The 23,534-nt window shown below is 45.0% G+C and overlaps 1 protein-coding gene across 1 annotated transcript in view; it reads left to right on the top strand.

Moving 5' to 3' along the window:
• Nucleotides 1-23,065, top strand: part of FARSB (phenylalanyl-tRNA synthetase subunit beta) — a 45,938-nt gene extending 22,873 nt beyond the window's left edge. Inside the window, exons 16-17 of the mRNA XM_068145486.1 lie at nt 4,228-4,380; nt 22,387-23,065. Of these exons, the coding sequence (XP_068001587.1) occupies nt 4,228-4,380; nt 22,387-22,538 (305 nt within the window). The 3' untranslated portion in view covers nt 22,539-23,065. The remainder of the gene's footprint in view (nt 1-4,227; nt 4,381-22,386) is intronic.
• Nucleotides 23,066-23,534: the final 469 nt, after the last annotated feature.

Raw genomic sequence — 23,534 nt, 5'->3', positions numbered from 1 at the left:
TACACAGATTTCACTCTACAGGATCAAAATTAGCCTTTTTGATCTGGAAAAAAAGATGAATCAAATAAAATGAACTGTAAAAAATGCACTTGAGAGCAAAGTTTGCCTGTGATTTATTTAGTGATTCAGTTCTTTGTGTGGTTTGTGAGGGGAAAGGGAGCATCCAAGCTACAGCTTTTGGGAGGAGGAGCTTGCACACTGAGCTGCAGCTCTGAAAGAAATTTTGCCTCAGTGAAAAAAAAAAAAGCTCACATGACTTGGAATTCAGCAGCAGAAACCCTTCTGTTATTTCATTGTCTGGTTTCTGACCTTAGTGGTTGTGCTTAAGGTATCTGGGGTCTGCAAAACAAAGGTTTATATAAGGCATAAACAAAATGGCAAGTAAATCCCTTTGGTGATGAAGCAAATTTGTAGGGGTTTTGGAGAGGGGGGGAAAAAAAAGCCTTGCCAAGCAAAATAAGCAATTTAAAGCAAACCACACAGAGGTTTTTTTTATTAAACACAGACAGTTTGGTGGTGCAGCTCCATTTCTTTCTGGGCATGCAGTCAGGACATGGGCAGTGAGGTACAGAAGGCAGATGAGCACCAGCATTGTTCAGAACCAGTAGTGGGGCTGTTTATCTTGGACTAAGGAGCACCTTTTTGGAATTGTCAAGTGAGATTGTTTCATTTTGTGCCTGTTAATTGCAGGTCTTGAAAGATTTGTTTAGCAGAGGGTAGCCTAACAGCTTTGTAAAGAGTGATTTTGGGGTGTGAATAGAATAGAATAAACCAGGTTGGAAGAGACCTTCAAGATCATAACATCCAACTTATCATCCAACACCACCCAGCCAATTAAACCATGCAACCAAGCACCCTGTCAAGTCTCCTCCTGAACACCTCCAGGATGGCAACTCCACCACCTCCCCAGGCAGCCCATTCCAATGGGCAATCACTCTCTCTGTGTAAAACTTCCTCCTGACCTCCAGCCTGAACCTCCCCTGGCACTTTGCTGGGAATTATTACAACAAATAAAACATAAAGGCTTCTGAGGCAGCAGCTTTGTACCCTGTGCTCTCAGAAAGCCCTGTTGTGGGCTGAACAGTATCTCAAGTTATCATCAATGGAATGTTTAGAAAACACAGAGTCTTCCTCGAATTCACTTGCAAGATTAAGCTTGCCTAATAAGCAGTTTGAAAGGGGAGGGAGAAGAGAAATGCCCAGTAACTGCAAACAGTGGAAAATGTGGAGTTCTCCTCTCACATATGGAATGAGATTTCCTGCAGCACGCTTATGTCACCAGACTGAGTAATTTAATTTTATTATTTCATGATTTTGGCATGCAGAATTTCCAATTAATAATTTAAAAAGCCTGGGTCAGGAGAGTACTGACATTAACTGTATTTGAAATGGCATCTTGGAGTCATTGGTGTGTGAATGAACCTTAGCGCTGGTCCTTAATAAAAGGCCTACTTGCCCAGACCTCATGTTTACCAAGGTGAACTGAACATGCTTCCCTTCAGACATAGCTGGCAGAAATGTTTGACCTACTACATGAGCAAAATGCCTGCCAGATTTCATGTGACTAAATAGAACCAAAGCCAAGCAGAAATGTTGCAGCTCAAGACTGGGGAAAAACATGCTGATTTTGAGTGTTACTCAGCAGTTGTATGGTTAATTTGTGACACCAGAGAGTCACTTTTGGGAGGATAGTTACACTAGTACAGCATATAAATCATCACTTCACACCAGCTGTCCTAACAGAGCTGTCCTTTCTCTCCCTTACCACAACAGAAGAAATGAATCCAATAGAAAGTCACCTCTGACCAGTGATCTTGGAGAATCTGGCAAGCACACATCTAGCACAATTTCAAGCATTTGTGATTACAGCTGCTCCTGCATTTTAAAGCATTTTCCCAATCTGTCTCTGCTAGTGAGGCCACATCTGGAAGACTGGGTCCAGTTCTGGGCTCCCCAGTTGCAGAGAGACAGGGAACTACTGGAGGGAGGCCAGCAGAGGATGTGAAGTTGCTGTGGGGACTGGAATATCTCTCTGACAAGGAAATGCTGAGAAACCTGGGGCTGTTTACCCTGGAGAAGGGCCAGACTCTTTCCAGGGGTAGGACAAGGCAGCAGGCACCCAGGAAGTTCCATCTGAACATGAGGAAAAAATACTTTCCTGTGAGGGTTCTGGAACCCAGGACCAGGCTGCCCAGAGAGATTGTGGAATCTCCTTCTCTAGAGAGATTCCAAACCTGCCTAGACACAATCCTGTGCAACCTGCTCTATGTGACCCTGCTTTAGCAGGTGGGTTGGACTAGATGTTCTCCAGAGGTTCCTTCTAACCCCCACCACGCTGGGATTCTGTTAAGTGTTAGTTGTAAGCAAAAAAAGGTAGGGGGGTTTTGTGAAGTTAAGAGACAGGTTTTAAGTGAGCAGGTGCCCCCTTTCAGTCCCCCACATCATCTTCCTGAAGCATCCCTGCTTTGGAAGAGGGCAGCGCACAACGCTGCTTTATCTTCCTCTGAGCTCTTTTGGCTCACAGATCCCCAAGCCAGCTGCCCATCTTTTGGATTGTTTTTCAGCAGAATCCCCAGGAAGTGCTTTGAAGTCTCAGCAATACATACATGCATATATCTGTAATTCAGGCTGACATCCTTGGCAGGCTCATTTGAAGAATAAAAATGTTTCATGGCATGACACAAGAGATCTCTCAAATGAGATATAAGGAGATGAAGCATTTCTAACATCTGCCAGCTTTTGCCTACAGTTCCTAATACCTTTTTCTTAATCTTCCTATTGCCTGTAGTGAGTGAACTTCTTGTGCTGCAATATAGCTATACAGGAGTAACTCTGATAACACAGCTCTTCTGACTGCTTGAAAGTGCAGTCTTTACCAAGCATTTCTACAGCTGAAAACGAGGTGTAAAAATGGTGGTGCCTGTTTATCTCTGATGCTTTAGTTCAGAATAGTGATCTGAAGATGCCAATGAATAGATGATGAAATGAGAATTCAGGTAGTTGTCACCAACTCTGCTAACATAATGACTCAGGAAAAAAGAAAAAGTCTAGCCCAGAGAACATGCTGTCCTAGGGAAGAGAAAACATTTTCTTTCTCATTGCTCAGTACAACATGAAGATGAATTATCCACCATTCATGACTATTACTGATTTTTGTCTTGGTAGAGGTGGGAAACAGATGGGCACAATGGGACTGATAGGCTGGATCAATGGGACAAGGCCAATGGAATGAGGTTCAATAAGGCCAAGTGCAGAGTGCTGCTCTTGGGTGATAACAGTAACCTATAATGTGCCAGGACTGGAGAAGAGTGGCTGGGAACTGCATGGTGGAAAAGGTCCTGGAGGTGCTGGTTGACAGCCAGCTGGATATGAGCCAGTGTGTGCCCAGGCAGCCAATAAAGCAAACAGCATCCTGGCCTGTATAAGGAATAGTGTGACCAGCAGAGCCAGGGCAGTGATTGTCCTCCTGTACTCAGCGCTGGTGAGACCACACCTAGAATACTGGGTTCAGTTTTGGGGCCCTCACTCCAAGAAGGACGTTGAGGTCCTGGAGTGTGCCCAAAGAAGGGCAGCAAAGCTGGTGAAGGGTCTAGAGCACAAATCTTGTGAGGAATGACTGAGGGAACTGGGGTTGTTTAATCTGGAGAGAAGGAGGCTGAGGTGAGACCTTCTCATTCTCTAGAGCTCCCTGAAAGGATGTTATAGCTACATGGGCATCAGTCTCTTCTCCCAAGGAATAAGCAATAGTACAGGAAGAATCTGCCTTATGCTGCTCCAGGAGGAGCCCTGGAACAGGCTGCCCAGGAAGGTGGTTGAATCACCATCCCAGCCACTGCAAGTCTTTAGCTGTGCTACCAGCATCACAAGTTTCTTGAGGCTTGTGGAGTATTTGCATTGTGGCTAGTCTGGCTTTAATTTCTTTAACTACAGGCGTGGTACCTGTCACTGTGTAGAAGACACTTGTATGTAACAACACTGTTTTCTGCCCAAAGCAGAAGATACTTCAAACCTGTCTTCATATTTCTGTCTGTAAGCATCAAGTGCTCACATGAAAATGATCTGAGGAAACAATGAGATCATGACAAGTATGTCAGAAAAGACACTTTCACATGCTCATTTCTCCTTTCAGCCACAAGTACTTCACATTACAGCAGAAAACTGATGTAAAAGGCAAGGTTGAAAGTGTGATAAAGTTTCCCAGCTAACAATGGTTTTCTTCTTCTTCAGATGTAGGTGCAAGAAACTACAGGCACTTAGGTGCAGTTTATTACAACAAGAGCCCAGGGTTTGAGATCATCCATGGTCTGCTGGACAGGGTCATGCAGCTGCTTGAGGTACCGCCAAGTGAAGAGAACGGCTACACCATCAAGGCAACTGAAGGTAAGGAAATCAGAGGTGCAGTGTGCTGCAGAGCTTGTTCTGGAGCTCAGATGTTCCTTTACAACCCGAGGTGAGTTTGGGGTGGTTCTTAGCAGTAGGCACTGAGGATCTCTATTAGTATAAATGCTTTGGTTTGATGAAATAACAAAGGTGTTCATTGCATTTACTGACTGCAAAATGGGATTGCTGCCTTTTGGTGAGCTACTCTGAGTAGTTAGAAATTGCAAGGTGATAGCTTTTCAAGGAGGCCTACAATACAGTGTGTGCCATGAGCTCTGTGAACTGCTTATAATGAATTAATTAATCTGCTGATTGCAAGAATGGGTAAGAATTCACTGGACTCATGAATATACCAGATACCCACTGTATTCTCTTTGGCTAACAGTGCCTGGAAAAGACATCTGCTTACACTTGGGCTGTTTACAGCTTTACCTGTAGCTCATACTCCTACCCATATGAAGACACATGCCTTGTGTATCCTGTACTAAAAACCTGCTGCCTTTCAGACTGAACCTGCTGTGTAGACAAGCAGTTGTATAATGTCCCTCTTCCTTCTCCACACAGGGCAAGCTCTGCATGAATTAAAAATAGCATCTTTTAAGTGCAAAATCTCCTCTGTGTAAGTGCTTATGCATGTCAGAAAGCAAGGAGGCAGGGTGACCCCATTACTTCAGTAGGAGAGCCACTAGAGAGCAAGCACCAGCAATGAAACTCCTCTGCTAGCTAAATAAGTGTAGTAAAGCAAGGCTGGGGGAGGGTAGCAGCTAGGATTCTACTTCTACATCGTATATTGGTGTTCAGAGAGGTGAGATGCTGACTCAAATTCACTCAGCTTGAAGTGCCTCCATTCTGCACTCCAGTGCACACAAGTGGCACTGATAGAGAGTCCCTGACAGAGTCATAGAGCTTTGATGAAAAATGTAGCTGTCTCCCTGGATCATAGCATGCTGCCAAAAGGCAAAACATAGCACCTCAGCTAAGGGGGTCTCCCAGCACTTTCTGTCATACAACAGTCAGGTTTTTTTCCTCCAGCTTTTTGACCAAATACTGTTTTGCTCAGTCTTACTTAGGCCAAACTTGCAAGGGGTTTATTACAATATTTTTAGCAGAATCATAAAATACAGTTTGGGCTGGAAGGGACCTTTGAAGGTCATTTATAGGATTCCCAGGTTGACTAGATGAGTGTTTAAACAATTTCATTTCATGTTCTAATTCTACCCAGAACAGAGCAATTTCTTGTTTGGAAAGAGGGTTCACTGAAGGGGAAATTAGAAGAGCTGAGTACCCAGCCATCACTGAAGCAAAAATGAGTTCTTAGCTGCTGCTTCAAAACTCTTCTGCAGCTCATTTTTGAACAGATATATCAAAGTTTGCTTTAGGGATGAAAATAGAATAGAATAAACCCAACATTTAGAGTAGAATAAACCAAACCAGGTTGGAAGAGACCTTCAAGATCATCGTGTCCAACCCATCAACCAATCCAACCCACCCAAACAGCTAACCCATGCAACCAAGCACCCTGTCAAGTCTCCTCCTGAACACCTCCAATGACGGCGACTCCACCACCTCCCTGGGCAGCCCATTCCAATGGGCAATCACTCTCTCTGTATAGAACTTCTTCCTAACATCCAACCTGAACCTCCCCTGGTGCAGCCTGAGACTGTGTCCTCTTGTTCTGGTACTGGCTGCCTGGGAGAAGAGACCAACCTCTGCCTGTCTACAACCTCCCTTCAGGTAGTTGTAGAGAGCAATGAGGTCACCCCTGAGTCTCCTCTTCTCCAGGCTGAGCAACCCCAGCTCCTTCAGCCTCTCCTCATAGGGCTTGTGTTCCAATCCCCTCACCAACTTTGTTGCCCTTCTCTGGACACGTTCCAGCAAGTCAACCTCCTTCCTAAACTGAGGGGCCCAGAACCGGACACAGGACTCGAGGTGTGGCCTAACCAGTGCAGTGTACAGGGGCAGAATGACCTCCCTGCTCCTGCTGGCCACACTGTTCTTGATGCAGGCCAGGATGCCATTGGCCCTCTTGGCTGCCTGGGCACACTGCAGGCTCATGTTCAGCCTACCATCAACCAGCACCCCCAGGTCCCTCTCTGCCTGGCTGCTCTCCAGCCACTCTGACCCCAGCCTGTAGCTCTGCATGGGGTTGTTATTTCCAAGTGCTTTAGATTCTGCCCTGTAGCATTTCAGTGATGTACAACTGGCTTCGAGAAGCTGGAGAAGAGACCTCAGAAATAACTGTAGCAGAGCAAAGAAGTTATTTCTAGCCACTAGTGCTCTTTGGTGTTCCTGCTTCTGTGGGATTTCTAACACCCATTTCAGGTGCTGGCATTCCCACGACATTGCTCCACAATATACTGTGTGAAGGATGAATTATGCCTTGTCATATGCAATATATTACGAGCAGTTTGTGGCTTTGGGCTACAGACAGACAAAAAGAGTGCCTACTACTTTCAGCACTGATACAGAAACTCTCCTGGGATGGTGTGTGGATTCCTTGCAGTTCTCCTGACATTGAATTTAACCTTGGAGCCGATGCAGAGAGCTGATACTCCAGTGCCATAGTGAATGCAGCATCACTGCACCAGCTTACTTAAAGACCTTCACTGCAGAGATGCTGGAAGTCAAAATAGTTTGGGGGAATTTGGGGAGTTTAGCTTGCTTCACAATCTGCCAATTTAACACACGAGAGAAAATGTCAGCAGAGGGTATTGTAGAATCATTAAGGTTGGAAAAGACCTCCAAGATCATTGAGTACAACCATTACCCCAGCACTGCCAGGTCACCACTAAACCACGTCCCTCAGCACCACATCTGCATGGCTTTTAAGTTACTGTAGGGATGGTGACTCCACCACAGCCCTGGGCATCTTGTTCCAGGTCTTGACACCCCTTTTAGGGCAGAAATTTTCCTTAATGTTTAGCCTAAACCTCTCCTAGCAAAAACTTGAGGCCATTTCCTATTGTCCTATTGCTTGTTCTGTAGAAGAAACTGACCCCCACCTCTCTCACACCTCCTTTCAGATAGTTGCAGAGAGTGAGAAGGTTTCCTTTTAGTCTCCTTTTCTCCAGGCTAAACAACCCCAGTTGCCTCAGCTGCTCCTCAGAAGACTGGTGTGCTAGACCCTTCACCAGCTTCATTGCCCTCCTCTAGACATACTCAAGCACATCAGTGCTCTGTAGTGAAGGGCCCAAACCTAGTGACAGATGCAGCCTCACCAGTGCTGAGCACAGGGCAGGCAATCACCACCTCTACTCTGCTGGCCACACTATAGCCAATACAGGCCAGGATGTTGTTGCCCTTTTTGACCACTTGAGCACATGCCACCTTGTATTCAGACAGCTGTCAACCAACACCCCCAGGTCCTTTTGTGCCAGGCAGCTCTCTTCCCCAAGCCAAGACAATGAAATAAGGGCAATTGCTGAGTCATACAATGGTTTGAGTTGAAAGGGATCTTAAAAAAAACCTCTAGTTCCAACCCCCTGCCATGTCAGAGACCAAAAAAATACACCCTGTAATATCTTAAGGGTGTTACAGGATACTGAGATAATTCAGAGGAACAGTGGGAGTTACTTCAGTCATTCTAAATCTGGTTATTACACATGGGATGGATTCTTAGATGCATTTGTATGGAAGAGGCTGCTTTATTGACTGTGCCCAACTAAATTTTGTGCAGTTGACAAAGGGTTTATCCTGACTTAGAAGAGCCCTAGGCACTCGTTCTGTGTGTCATCCTCAGAAAACTTGAAACTAGAAAGCAACATGGTGCAAAGTTAGGGCTTGGTCCAGTGGGTTTTATTCCTTGTATAACTGATTAAAATAGTTGAAGACAACACAGGGAAAAAAAAATGTTGGTTTAGATGAGCAACAAAGAAGAGCTAAGAGATGCATTTGGCACAGATTTGCCTCTTCTCCAAAGTCACTGTGAAAAACAAAATGCCTGTACTATAGTCCTGTTTGGTCCATATGTGCAAATCATGGTTATTTAAGCTCCTTCTGTTCTCCAACACCTAAGTGCCCTGTGATGTGACCTTAAGGTCAGAGCCTTTTTGCCTTTATAGCAACACCTGTGGAAAGAAGTACAGATGCTAGAAAATCTGGGTGAAATTGTGATGTTCCCCTGGCCTTTGCACTGTGCTTTGGTGTAATCTGAGCTAGGTAATAAATGGAGAAGAGCTGTTCAGAGCAGCCTTAAGGAAGAGTTTGAGTGACTGAACTGAAGGATTTCAACATCCATTTGGCACATGATGCTTTTCTTCAAGTTGCTAATGGAACCATTATTATTTTGCCTGATTATCACTGAACATACAAAAGCACAGAGTTTTAAAGGCAGAATGGGCTTTTGGCTACAGTAGTGAAGCCTACAGTGACTGGCCAAGAAAAGCATTTGCCTTTTTGCTTTGGCTAATAGCACAGGCATCCACAATCAAATGTGTCTGGGAACAGAGTACAATTGTTGCATACATCTTCAAACTTGTAAGTGGCTCCAGAATTTAAAAGGTTAAAACCAGCAACAACAAAAAGCAGCCTAAAACTCTCAATTTTAGCCAGTTCCTTACCATTAAAAGGAACCCTTAATGGGGATCAGTGTGGATTAAGGAGGTAAACCAAATAAAGTCAAACTTGTAAAACAGAAATATGGGTAGAAGTTCCACTACTGTGCTGATATGTTGACAAGTAATCCAATTAAAATCTGTTATTTTTTTAGTTTGCTTTCATTGGTTTCAGTTCCCATGGAACCTGGAGGCATTGTGAGAATGCTATTTTTAAGATGTTCTTAACTCCAGCTTTTAATCCCTGCAGGAATGGGGATGTTCTCTTGCAACAGTTTGGTCATTTTATGCTTGGGGAGGACCATTTTCTTCCAGAAATCAGGACCCACATCACAGGAGAGGATGTTAGTCCTAGGATTTCAGTCCTGCTTAGGCCAAAAAGCAGAAAGGGGCTCAATAGCTACTGCCAGTGAATTTGGTACCCATCTTCAAAGGAGGGGTGTGAAGTGCAAGGTGTGATTATTGGTGCTTGCAGTGTAATGTTTACAATGCCTGTCCCTTATTTCATAGTATCATATCATAGTATCATTCAGGGTTGGAAGGGACCACAAGGATCATCTAGTTCCAACCCCCCTGCCATGGGCAGGTACACCCCACACTAGATCAGGCTGGTCAGAGCCTCATCCAGCCTGCTCTTAAACACCCCCAGGGACGGGGCCTCGACCACCTCCCTGGACAACCCATTCCAGGGTTTCACCACTCTCATGGTGAAGCAAGACAGGAAAGCCTAATTTTGCAGCACCTTCTGAGAGTCTCTGTGCTCTGCAAGTTGAAATGAATTGGGGACAAGCTCTGAAGGGGGAAAATACCATCCATATTTTATGAAATTGAAGCCATCTGACAGGGTCACAGATAATGCTAGTGGTAAATCTGTGCCTCAGAGCTGCTCCCTCTGCTCCACCACCTTCCCTGACCAAACTGGTGCCTTATGAAACAGTGAAAACAAACAATCCCTGAACAGTGTGAACTGGACAGGAGCTAATTTTTTGTACATTCATTGTTATGAGCTGTGGCTCACTCTTGGATTTATGTTTTTGGTTCAGTGAGTGTTTATGCCATTCATTCTTTGGGGGCAATCAACAGCTTCGGAAAGCTGGGAAGTCAGATGTGTGTGCTGAGCACAAGCAAGCTGTGTCTTGCTTCCTTCAGTAACTGACAGCTGTCTTTCAAATAATTAAAACCCAAACAACCAACCCAAACCAGGAGAATTTGCAGTCCCCTCTCTTCACTGCCCTTATTTAATTAAATGAAAGGTGTGGTAAAGTGTAGAAAATCTTAATTCCACAGTAAATCACAGTAATGGCTTCTCATTTAGCAAGGTTTAGCTGTGAAATTAGAGGTGTAATAGTTATCTCCATAACTAAGAACATCAATAAACAGTTGCTTTTATAACACTAATTGTAACACAAACAACTTTAACAGAAGATTCGGAGTGTGACCCTCAGCTCACAAGGCAAGAGGAGAGAAGTCTGGGCCTGATTTTGAGCTACGGGTAGAGCACTGAACCCTGGCATCTACCTCTGGTGATCATTTTATCTTGGGAGACTGTCATGCACAGATGCTTAGTACCAATGTCAAATGTGGCATTATTAATACCTCTTTTATTTTGAGGAGCTTGAGGACTCTTAATAGCAACCCTAGCCTTCCAGTTGCCTCTCTTGGCAGCCACAGCATCATTCACAACTGTCATAGATGACTATAGGAAATGTGCCAATCGTAGGGTGAAGCCTCCAAATCCCATTTCTGACATACTCAAAGATATCAATCAATTCTTAATCCATTTGGCTGCCATTTTTTTTTCCTCCCCCAGGATCAATCTAGATCATCTAATCTGAAATCCTGGCAGCACATTAACATCTTTCTAGCATTACAGCATTTCCAATGTTCTTACTATAGATTTACAGCAGCAGGCAGGGTATTTGCTTTGAGAACTGCACTGTAATACTGGTGCCTACGGTTCCCAGCATTTCAGAAACATCCACACCCTAGCAGATGTAACCAATCATTTTTCCCAGTGGGCCAGAAGAGGCTTTGTTATATTCCAGAGTACCTTTTGTTCCCCAGATGACAAGAAATGTTGACTAAAAATACATTTCTGTGTCACATAAAAAGTTCAACCGGTCTTGTTAGCAAAAGTATCTACAGTTTTTTCCCCCCCAGTATCAGGCTGGAAGAAAGGTGGGGACAGACTTTTTAGCAGGGTCTGTCACAACAGGGCAAGGAGCCATGGTGTTAAACAAAAAGAGGAAGGTTTAAACTAGGTAGAAGGAAGAAATTTTTTATGCTGAGGATGGGGAGCCACTGGCCCAAGCTGCCTGGTGAGGTGGTAGATGCCTCATCGCTGGAAACATTCCAGGCCAGGTTGTCTGGGGCTCTGAGCAAGCTGATGAAGATGTCCCTGGTCTCTGCAGGGGGCATGGCTTAGATGGCCTTTCACAGTATCACTAAGGTTGGAAGAGACCTCGAGGATCATCGAGTCCAACCTGTCACCACAGACCTCATGACTAGACCATGGCACCAAGTGCCACATCCAATCTCCTCTTGAACACTTCCAGGGATGGGGACTCCACCGCCTCCCCAGGCAGCACATTCCAATGACTAATGACTCTCTCCATGAAGAACTTCCTCCTCATCTCGAGCCTAAACCTCCCCTGGCGTAGCTTGAGACTGTGTCCCCTTGTTCTGGTGCTGGCTGCCTGGGAGAAGAGACCAACCCCTTCCTGGCTACACCCACCTTTCAGGTAGTTGTAGAGGGCAATGAGGTCACCCCTGAGCCTCCTCTTCTCCAGGCTAAACAATCCTTTCCAACCCAAACTATTCTGTGATTCTTTAGGGGAAAACAAAACCAAAAAGATTCTCCTGCTGTCTTTATTGCTGCCATACATTTACTATTCAGTCAATTCTCTCAATGCATTTTCAGCCAGTGCTATTAATCACATTCCAGGAAGTGCAGTTTCTCTCATTTTTGTCTCTAAGTAGCTTCTCTGATTTTTACCACTTCAACCCTAAACAGGACAGTGTTTTAGCCACAGCTGTGCCCAGTTTGTTGTGAAGCCAGTACTGATTTATCAAGTACATTATTCTTTACTATCTTCACATATTCCACTCCTCTTTGTTTCCCAGCCCCCTGCCCTTCACAGCCAGCTTCCTGAATTAACACTAAGAGGTGATGGCAGGTTTTTCCTCAATGCGATTTTGACTTTGAAATGTACTATCCTATTCCTGGAAGGGGTTTTATTACAAACACTTAACTTTAAGGCAAAATTATGTGTTTGTCACTAGTTCTTGTGGCTTTTCCAGTGTTGGCCTCTACTTGGAGATCTAATAAATGTCTAATTAATTTCTCTTCCTTTTCTCTTGAGCAGTTTCCCCTGCAGCATCAAGGGAGCTTAGTTAAATGAAGAATTACACTTGCAACAGCTCAAAATCAGATTAGCTAATAAAGTGGGTGTGGCTACTCACTTAATGCCCCCTTTGTCTGTACCTCTGCTTTTTTCTTCATCCTGTAAAGACAGGACTTCAGATTTATAGGAACTAAGCCCCTGCAAACTTAGGCCAAGTTGATTACTTACAAAGCATCTTGCCACACTAGTGCTGATGCCTCAAGTTTGGCTGTAGCTGGATTAACACCCTGAGAAAGATTAACACCCTGGCAAAGATATAAACAACTCTCTTGGTCTGTGTAATTTACTCTAGACTCTCATTTTGTCTAATTGTTTGGAGTGTCTCCAGATAAACCTGGTTTACCAGAATTTGACAGCACTCTGCAGCACTAGATGTCTGAGAGGTGCCTTGCTGTTGCAAGTGATGCAACACAAAAAGTTTGTGGCAAACCCCATCATTAGGGTCTGGGAATAAATCTCATTTCATTAGCTTTGTGTTACACAATTGATTTTTGTTCTGAAGGAAGGGGCTGTCAGATTGAGTTTTGAGGAGGGCTTTTGGCATTCCTATGGTCATTGCAGCTCCTCTCCTGAAAGGTTTTGGATGTTCCTTCCCAATACCCTTCAAGTCTAACCTACTTGCACAACCCCTAAACAGGTGTATCAGAGCAAAAGTATGTTATTTTAGCATAGTAAAAGGAGAATAGGATAGTAAAAGGTTTGATGGGCTTAGCTTTCTCTTTTAAAGCTCCATCACCAAACCATGTTTGACACGCTTCCCCCCCATATGAAACAAACAGTAAGAGAACAAAGAAAATATTTATCCTCAAACCCAGGAGATTGACTCAGAAGAGAAAATCCCTTGAACTGACTCATTTAGAACTATGTGTCCTGTAGCATAACAGTGAGAGGAAAAGACTATGGCAATAGCAAGAATACTATGGAGAGGGATGTTAAGTCAGCTCATGAAGAGATGGGAGGTATCTTCTCTTCCCTTCCTCTTTTTGCAAGTACTAACTAATCAAGATTGCAGTGCTTTTCTTCCCACTGCTTTACATCCTGACAGATAGAGGATGCTCTAAGTGGCAGCATTTCTCCTGACAGACTTTTCCACCTTCTACCAGTTTTTGACAACTCCCAGAACTATCTAAATCATTGGCTTTTGTGTTCCTGAGCTCAAGGTGTTGGTTTCTTCTCCCTGATGCTAAGCCTTTGCTTTCTGCTGTCCTTTTACTTGGGAGTGTCTTTATTCCCCCACAAAGGCAACTGCCTTTTTTAATCCTACATCATAACAAGTCTAACAGATGAAAATCTTCCTTGAATCAAGAATTTGGAACGTCTGGCAGAGCTTACGTTTATATCATACAGAATTAGGTCATTTCCATTTGTTCTCTCTCCTTACATTTTGAAATAGGAAATTATTTCTTAACCATAAATGGTATTTCCAATGTTGCAAAGCCTTCTCTAGGAAAGAAATGATTCATCCAACCCTGGAGTAGCAATACCAGCAAATTGCACATCTCCTTTCATAGTGAAAAGGGGCAGTGACCTGTGCAGTGAGGGTCAGGGTGCATGTCTGGTTGCACCAGCTACATTTGACCACTGCCATAGCTTCATCCTTCGATTTCATTTTCACCTCCTGCACACAGCCCTGCTACAACTAAGTGTCTGAATGCTTCCATTTTTACTGTAGTATTAATTCTGGCAGTTGTGATCATGTCCAATTTATAGCTCAGAGTGGAGCAGGTCCTCTACTTGATTTTTGAACTATGCTTTGGATAATTTAATCTCAAAAACATTTCCTAACATTTATTTAGGCAATTCAATTTTAAAGAGGAGTTTGCAGGCTTTGGGCTCAGACTTTTAAACATCAATGCAGGATCCTAAGTTGAGTCCTTCTGTTACCTGCAGTGTAGGAATTGACTTTACCTTTGCTGGTATGTTAGAAAAACACAGCTAAGCCAAGAAATACTGAGCTAGTGTAGACTCAACTCAGTCCAAATGCTGGTCTGTATTTGGGTCCAGAAGCAAAGTAGTCATTTCTGTTGTAGACTCAGAAGTGCTTCTGGTCCTGATCTGGCTCATACTTGGCCAGTTCAAGTATCTCTGTTCCTGTGGTGCAGCCAGACCTTGGTTTACATAGAAATCTTAGTTGCTAAACCCAAGTGATACCAAGTTGCTAAAACAGTTCCAGTAAGTGCTGAGATTCATCATTTAATTATCTCTTGTCCCACGCCAGTTTGTCAAGTTCTGAAAGGTGTGAAATATGGTAGCCACAAAAGCATAACATCTGGTGGCTGCTAGTGAGCCTAATAAATAAATGTCAAGCCATTGGGAGGAGAAGGCAGCATGGGCTAAGGCATGAATTAACAGCACTCTAAACCAAATGAGACACTCTAAAGTCAGCTTGCACACTGACCTAGTGCTGGTTCTTGTTTTCTAACACTTGTAAGAGCTACAATCTGCTGCCTCACTGGTGTGCAGAGTGTTGTAGCCTTACCATAAAGAGCATTGTTTCCTAGCTTCTGACAGTCTCACATTTGCAAGGATTCCTTTGGAGGTTTCCCCCTGTACTTGAATACTGGGCTCAGTTTTGGGCTCCTTACTACAAGGACGCTGAGGTGCTGATGCAGGTCCAAAGAAGGGCAAGGAAGCTGGTGAAGGATTTGGAGAACAGGTCTTCTGAGGAGTGGCTGAGGGAACTGAGACTATTTAGCCAGAAGAAGAGGAGGTCAAGAACACCACAGCCCCACACCCCCTGAGACACAAGCACTGGTGAGGCTGCACCTCAACTATGAGATTCCGTTTTGGACCCTTTACCACAAGAAGGACACAGAGGTGCTGGAGCACGTCCAAAGAAGGGTAGCAAAACACAAGTCTTGAGCAGAGTGCTTGAGGGAACTGGGGTTGAATCTGGAGTAAAGGAAGCTGAGAGGAGACCTTTCCATTCTCTGCAACTCCCTGAAAGGAGGCTGTAGCAAGGTGGGGGTCAGTGTCTGTTATCCAAGGAACAAGAGGAAACAGCCCTAAGTTGTGCCAGGGGAGATTTAGGTTGGACATTAGGAACAATTTCTTCTCTGAAAGGGGATATAAAAGCCATGTAGATGTGGTGCTGAGGGACATGGTTTAGTGGGGATCTGACAGTGCTGGGTTAACAATTGGACTTGATATCCTTGAAGGACAAAAGAATTCTGTGATTCTATGAAAAAACATAGCCACTCACTTAGTTGTAACACAAGAAGATGTTTAATTGCAGTGTTCAGTCAAGTTGGTGGATTAGTCTCCATATTCCCTAGTCAATGTGGACAAGAATTCTGATACTCAACCCTATTTTTGGCTATCCAGTGTACCTGTCCAGGTAAATGAGTGATTGTCCCTTTACCCTCTTCTGCTCTGCCCTGCATGTGGAAACACAGAGAGGAATCCGATTGGAGGATGTCCTTTAGACACAGGGCATATTGCCATCACACAGCTATTTCTTTTGTCATCTTTTCAAGCACTAGTTATTTTCTGAGGGGTTAAAAAATAAATCCCAGGCACTGAGTAAATCATAAATGCTGGTAGCATCCTGTGACTTTGCATGAGAGTGTATTTGCCAACAGAAAGAATTAGTTGAAAATGTGAAGAACCTGACCCTAAGAAGTAAACCAACATTTAGCCTCCCAAAACCAAATTCCATCCCCTGTAATACAGGTAAAACACTTCGCCAGGTGAGTCAAGATGAGGTAGTGAAAGGGCAGCTGTGGTGACTAAGGGGGTGGGGAATTAAGATGAAAGCCTTTGGAGGCCAGATGAGCTCTGCTCTATTACCTTCTTAAGCTTCAGCTTCCGATGTCCCTTCAAATTACAGGAACAGACAAGAGGGTTTGAAGGCTTAGTGCAACTGTAGGCCCATAATACTACTTTAATCTAGTTCTTTTTGAAAGGGAGGGAAGAGTAAGGTAGAGAAAAGAAACTGTGCAAGGTGTTTGACAACAAAGAGTGCAGGGAACCTGGAGCTCTTTGAGGGTCAATTAGCCAGAAAATATGCTAAAGACTACGTGCTCTGTTGGATTATTGGCCAAAGAATTACCCCAAAGCAATCCAAGTGGCCCTGCTGCCTGAGTGCAGAGAGGCAATTACACATTTTGAGGATATGCTGCAAAAGCTTTAATTAAAGGTGTTATTTCTACATCAGTGAACACTGGAAATTAAATTCTTGCTTGCAGCTACAAGAAGTAGCTTTTGTCTTTTGCTTGCATGTAGTATGTCAGCATAAGACCTGACCAGCTCTGGCATCTCTCCTTTAGTGATGCATATTGTGTTTCACCCCACCCCTTCTCCTAGCTACCACTTTTAACACTGACATATTAAGAGGTGGATTTCCATTGCTAGACTGTCTGGCTTCCTGTGGCATTGTGGAGGTCTCCATCAGCAAGGACAATATGGTCTCTGACTGGATTTCAAGGTGAAGTTTGTCAGGTACTGTTTGTGTGCAGAGCAGGAAGGATTAACTCTATCAGCAGCAGTAAATCTGTTATCCCTAAAAGGGATGGTGTAGTAGACTACAGTTATAAAATCAGTTTTGGGTCTTCATATACTTGATGGTACAACCAGCCAGAGCTGTAAGAGAGACTGCTTAATGCAATCATCCCAGCAGCAAACGCAGCCCCTTCCCAGCACACCTAGTGAGCATGGTGCCCCCACCTGTGCTTCAGTAGCTGCTTGGCCAGCAAAAGCTTTCTTCAGCAAGATCATGCTCCTCACAACCAGCCCATTCTTGATGATACTGCATACACAGACAGGACAAAGTACTGTCAGCTTTGAGCTCCTGTTCAAAAGCTGCAGGTCACAGGTTGTGGGAAGATGCCCTTTAGACTCTTTTTGCGATCAAGACTTTATGGAAGCTTTAGATCACTGGGCTTCACCTTAGGGTGTGACTTACTGAAAGGAGGGAACAGTGCAGGCATTTTCTGCTGATGCCCCATATGTGCAAACAGCAGGAGCACTTCCTTCACACAGCCTTGGCTCTCACTCTAGATACTTGAAGAGTTGACATGATAGCCAAGTCCACAACACAAGTTTGATGAGAAATATAAACCACCATTGCTGTCTACTTGACAGTACAAGAAACACACAAAGCAGGAAAAAAGTCCTTACCCATGTCCTGGTTATGTCAATGAATCCTCTGCTTTGCTTTCCCACTCTGTAAGTCGCTCAGGTCCTCCTGCAATCCATGGCTGCTCCTCAGCATAGGGAGGTTCTCCTGCTTCAGGTGGTCATTTTGTAATCACAGAACTTTAGGGATTGGACAGGAGCTCTGGAGGTTATCTACTCCAACCCCCCTGCCAGAGCAGAATCACCTGGAGCAGGTCACACAGAAATGCAGCCAGGTGGGTTTTGAATGTCTCTAGAGAAGGAGACTTCACAACCTCTCTGGGCAGCCTGTTCTAGTGCTCTGTCATCCTCACAGTGAAAAAGTTTTTCCTTATGTTCATGTGGAACCTCCTGTGCTCCAGCTTGCCCTATCATTGGACATCACTGAGAAGAGCCTGGCTCCTGAGGACAGTCTCAGTAGTACAAAGAAGCTCTGCCTTCTTTTTAACCTCTGTCACCTGGGCACCCACCTCATTCAGCAGTGAGCCTGCGTTGCCTCTGGTGTTAGTTTTGTCTGCAATGTACTTTCTGTTGCCCTTGACCTCTCTTGCAAGGTTTAATTCCCAGGAGGCCTTAGCTTTCATGGTTGCCTCCCTACATCCTGTGACAACAGTTGTATGGCCAACCCCTCCTGTAAGCTCTCTTCCTCCACTTGAGTTTGCCCAGCAGTCCCTGTTTAACCATGTGGGTCTCCTGGCTCCCTTCCTTGATTTCCTACCAGCTGGTCCCTGTTGGTCTCTCACTCCCCTCAGATGCAAGGTGCTTGGTTCTTTTTTTCCCCATTTCTGCTCACATTTTTCATGTTTCTAATGAGTTTTCACGTGGTTCCCTTTCACTGACTAAATTTTTTTGTCAAATGGTTACATTTGCTCCAAATTCTGATGCCCTGGCAGAGGTACATGGACCAACAACAACACCCAGTGTCAGATGTGAGCCAACCTCCTTCTCTTCCCATGTGTGTGGTCACAGGAGGAGTCACTAAGACTTAAGGAAAGATCTTGGATCCCCAATCTGTGAGATGCAGTCTGGAGGCCCTTTTGGCAGGCAGGAACATACTTTGAAGCATTCTGTAGTGCAGCCAATTACCATAATAATAGTTTCATTATTAACCAGAGTTCATAAACTCTCTGTAAACCTACTCCTCAGCTCACATTTCTTTGGCGGAAGAGCCGAGTGTTAGCTGGACAGATGGGGACCCTAAAGCTCCTAGCCAGATTCTTTCATTTCTGTTTGCTTATTGCCTGATCCCTTCCTGTCACAGAATCAGACCCTGCAAGTGCCAGGTCAGCAAAGCACTAGGCACACTTGGTGACTGCACTGTGAAGGAACCAACGTTTCAGCATTAGCTTAGCCAGAAATGGAGAGGTCACTTGAAGCTCCTGCTTCCTGTGCTTCGGGGAGCTAAGTGTTCCCCCTTATATTAATTATGTGTGGAGTCAAATAACATCAGGGACTGCACTGGTTTAGGCAGAAAGCATGGCTGAATGTCTGACCCATGACCTGGAGCAGGATATTCAGAGCACACTGAAGATCCCTTTGCCTAGTAAAGGCTTCAGACTAATCACCAGCTTGTTGCAGTCTTCACTCCTCTGCAGGTGAAGAGCCACTGCCTCCCTTTTGGTGTTGATTCACTGATTCAGGTCACTTGTGAAGCTGTACTGTAAGCTCTTGGCAAGAAGGGATTAGTTTTATTGTTGTTAAGATTCTAGCTCACATCACAGAATCCCAGCATGGTGTGGGTTGGAAGGGACCTCTGGAGATCACCTGCTCCAGTTCCCTTCTTCCAAATTAGAGATGCTTCAGGAAGATGATGTGGGGTTCTGAAAGGAGCCACCTGCTTGTTTAAGCCCAACTATTTTCTGTGTATAACCTAACAGTTCACAGAATCCCAGTGGGGGTTGTAAGGGACCCTTGGGGATCACCTAGCCCAACCCCACTGCTAAAGCAGGTTGCCCAGGATCATGATGTCCAAGCCAGTTTGAAATCTCTCCAGAGAAGGAGACTCCATAACCTCTCTGGGCAGCCTAGTCCAGGGCTCCAGCACCCTCACAAGAAAGAAGTTCTTCCTCATGTTCAAATGGAACATGGGTTCCATCCTCCAGGTTCCAGTTTGTGCCCATTGCCCCATCCTCTTGACCCTCATCCTTTAGACACTGAGAATCATTGAGAAGATTCCCTCTCGGTCTTCTCTTCTCCAGGCTAAACAGCCCCAGGGCTCTAAGAATTTCATTGTCAGAGAGATGCTCAAACCCCCTCAGCACTTTTGTAGCCTCCACTGGACTCTCTCCAGTAGTTCCTTGTCTCTCTTGAACTGGGGAGCCCAGAACTGGACACAGTACTCCAGAGGAGAGAGTAAAGGGGCACAAGAACCTCCCTCAACCTGCTGGCCACGCTCTTCTCTTTGTGCTATTATCATTAAAGCCTCTTCATAATTTCCAATATAGTGTCATAAAGGGCCACCAGCTTTCAATATCCATCACAAGCCCATGGTGTTTATTTCAGTGCAAGGGAACATCTACTGAAGTTAATCTTATAGAGGAGGTCACTAGTGGTGGACGTGAGGCTTCAAGTCCTTCTGCCACCTGCCCAGCTAACTGCTGCCTGGGAGAGTGAGGACTGCTGATTCAGGGACAGCAGAGCATTTCTTGTGCCTGAAAACAGCACGTGGTTTCACACAGATCTTGGAAACTGTCTGTGACAGACAGTCTGAGCACAGTACTATTTTGGACCCCAGCCAGAAGTCTCCAAGTTTAACACCAGTTAAATCTTGTGATTTGGTCTAGATAGGCAAGAAGATAAAGTGGCATTATTCCCAAGCAGCTCAGAAGAACAGACAAGTCAGACTCAGCTCTGTGACTAACCATACTGCCAAAGTTCTTCTTTCCTAGCACTTTAGAGGGGGTTACCATGCCCATGCTGTTAACTTCTCTTTGGTTCTTGCTCTTGTACCAGCTGAAGCTCACAGTCAAGTTTCTAGAAGAGTGTTGCTGAGTGCTGCTCCTGTCCCCAGTGTAATAGTAGCTTTAGTCACAAACAGGAAAGCCTTTACCACTAATGACAAGAGAACTTTATTTTTAGGTTGTCTTTTCCCCCACAATCTGCAGTGATCTCTGTGTGTGACATTTGTTTCTCTTCTAAGCTTGTTCTGTCAGGTTTTATTTTGAAGAGTGCAGTTTGGCAGTGGCAAGTGTCTGGGTAGAGTCACATGCCACTGTCATCCAGGAGCAGATCATTCTGCGTGCTCAGTGTTGGGAGTTGGTTTGCCCTCATAGCTAAGAGGAGTGATTTAAAAGCTACTGGTTCTGAGTACCTTTGAAACAGCCTTTAGGTGCTGTTCCTGTGATGGTTTACTGCTGCCATCAGAGTGCTGCCAGAACTGAAGCACACAGTTAAGCTAATTTGCACTTGCACCAAGTAGGGTAAGAAAAAGCCCTAACTGCTGTTCTTGCAGCTGGAAGTTATGACTACAAAGCTCATGGGAGGAGGAGACACTTCTTCAGTGAACTATTTCCATTAGGGATTTAATAAAGAATGTATCTCTGGGTTTGACCACTGCTTATCATGAAGCTCCTCCTGAGGTTTGAGGTTAATTTGGCTCTTTATTGCCTTTTTTAAATAGCTCCTTGTAAATGTAGTAAAAGGTCCTGGGCATTTGAAGCAACCAGAGAGTAAGTTAGGATTAACTCTCACTGTACTCTGCCCACATCTGGAGTATTGTATCCAGTTCTGGGCTCCCCAGTTCAGGAGAGACAAGGAACTACTGGAGAGATTCCAGGGAACTGGACCATCTCTGTCAGGAGGAAACGCTGAGAGACCTGGGGCTGCTTAGCCTGGAAAAGAGAAGCCTGAGAGGGCATCTTCTCTTCTCAGTGCTTGTCAATATCTAAAAGGGTGGGGGCAAGAGGATGGGGCCAGGCTCTTTTCAGTGGTGCCCAACAACAGTATAAGAGGCAGTGGGCAATGAGCACAAACTGGGACCCAGGAAGTTCCACTTAAACACATGAAAAACTTCCTTCTCTGTGAGAGTGCCAAAACCCTGGAGCAGGTTGCCCAGAGAAGTTGTGGAGTCTCCTTCTCTGCAGAGATTCCAAACCCGTCTGGACTTTGTGATCCTGGGCAAGCTGCTCTGGGTGACCCAGCTTTAGCAGGTGGGTGGGAGTGGATGATCCCCAGAGGTCCCTTCCACCCCCCACCATGCTGGGATTCTGTCAAATTCTTGCCGTGCTTTTACAGAATGCAGAGGATGCTGAAGGGCCATTTCAGGAGCAGGCAGGGAGCAAGGCTGGAAACAGCTCCTCCAAGTTCTTCATGGCAAATCCAACTCCTTTTTTTTGTGTGTGTTTTGTTTTGTTTTGCTTTTTAAACTCCTAATTAACATTTAAAATTCAGGGCTTGGTCTGAGGGAAGAGGAAGATGATCTTTGACTTCCTTTGAGCTCCTCATTGTTCCACAGCTTCACAGTGTGTATGAAACTGCTTAAAAGCTCTTCTCCAGCTGAGGCATGCAGGTTGTTTCTAATTATGTGACATGTAATCAAGTGTGACATGCTTGCTTAGCCCTTGGATGTCAGCAAGCTTTATTTCCTCAGAGTAAGGTGGGGAATGTTGAGGTGTTCCACAGCCTGGCCAGGTTCTTCATTTCAGTAGCCCACTGACTGGGCTGAGCTGTGCTAAGGTCTGTTACAGGAGTCACTCAATCAAAGCCACTGGAGTGTGGAAAATGCCCACGCTTTGGGCTGCGTGGTTTATTTTTAACTCAAAGTGTTTCCTCAGTCCCTCTCCATCAGGAAAACTTAATGCAAGGAAGTGAGAGCCCCTTCTCAGCATCTCAGCACAGAGGAGGGGTTGATACTGGGAGCTTTGTTCCCCATGTTAAATGCCTATTGACTTCTCTGGCCCACAGAAATATTGATTTTCCTCTCGCTTTCTTCACAGGCTCTGCTTTCTTTCCCGGTCGCTGTGCTGAGATCTTTGCCAAAGGTCAAAGCATTGGGAAACTCGGAGTCTTACACCCTGATGTTATCACCAAGTTTGAGCTCACCATGCCATGCTCTGCCCTGGAGATCAATATTGAGCCCTTTGTGTGAAGACAGGACTTTCATCCTCCTGCAGCCATCCGCTGGCACATGCAGCACCCTCTGCTCTTTTGTCTTCCTCTGGGAGGGGCAGCCCCTTAAAGCTTTTGTATCCCAATAAACTGGAAACACCCTGGGTAAATATGTTCCTTACAGTACAATTTGGCTAGCCTCTGCAGTGTAGGAATGTGGCAGCCCAGACTGGACCATGCCCTCAGTGCTTTTAAGGGGTGGAGGAGGGGGGGGAAGAGAGAAGTTGGGTGAAAGCCCAGCATTTTAGGAGAGAAATGTAATGGCAGAGCACATGATTCGTTTTCAAAATCAGAAATGCTCCCCAGACACAGCTTCATACTGTAACTGATTATGGCTGCATAACAGGAATCTCAGTCTTTCCTTATTGCATGAAATAAGATAATTGATTAGAGCAAATGTTGAGTGAATGTGAGCAGAACTAAGGAGCTGAGCTTTTATTCTGTACGCTTGTCATGTGCTCACCAATGGCTGGGGGAGGAAAATAAACTTGTTTCATGAAAACCAGAGCTATTTTGTAAGCAAGATGTGTGTAATATCTGCTTCCCTGCTCCAGACATAACTGTCGAGCCTTTATCATTCTGCCTTCAGGAGGGGGAGGGAGGTGGGATTAAAGTTTTTTCATGGTTGATGTGAGCCCAGTGCTTTTTGAAGCTCCAAGCCCAACTGGGGAAATGCATTTCAGAGCATATGCCAGTGGGCTTTGCATGAGGAGCTGAAAAATATCAAAGCCTTTGTCCAACCGAGGCTGGCATGTGTGCCTGGTCCTGCCCCAGCAGTGGCTTTCTGGAGCCCAGCTGCTCGGCGGGGTCCGCGCAGCGCTCCAACAGTTTTACTTCCCTCGCCGCATCGCCCCCGACAACGTCTGAGAACCTCTGGTGGGTCAGGCTTCTCCTTCCCGGTGGCTTTCTGGCAGCAGTTGCACTGCAGCCTGGCACAGCGTGACTGCAGTCTGGGAAACAGAAGCTCCATCCATCC

The sequence above is a fragment of the Melanerpes formicivorus genome, unplaced genomic scaffold (genome assembly GCF_026170545.1).
Source record: "Melanerpes formicivorus ecotype bairdi unplaced genomic scaffold, bMelFor1.0.p_v2 SCAF_12, whole genome shotgun sequence".
Classification (NCBI taxonomy): domain Eukaryota; kingdom Metazoa; phylum Chordata; class Aves; order Piciformes; family Picidae; genus Melanerpes; species Melanerpes formicivorus.
The sequence above is the reverse complement of the archived record's forward strand: the minus strand, read 5'-3'. Positions and strand labels throughout refer to the sequence as shown.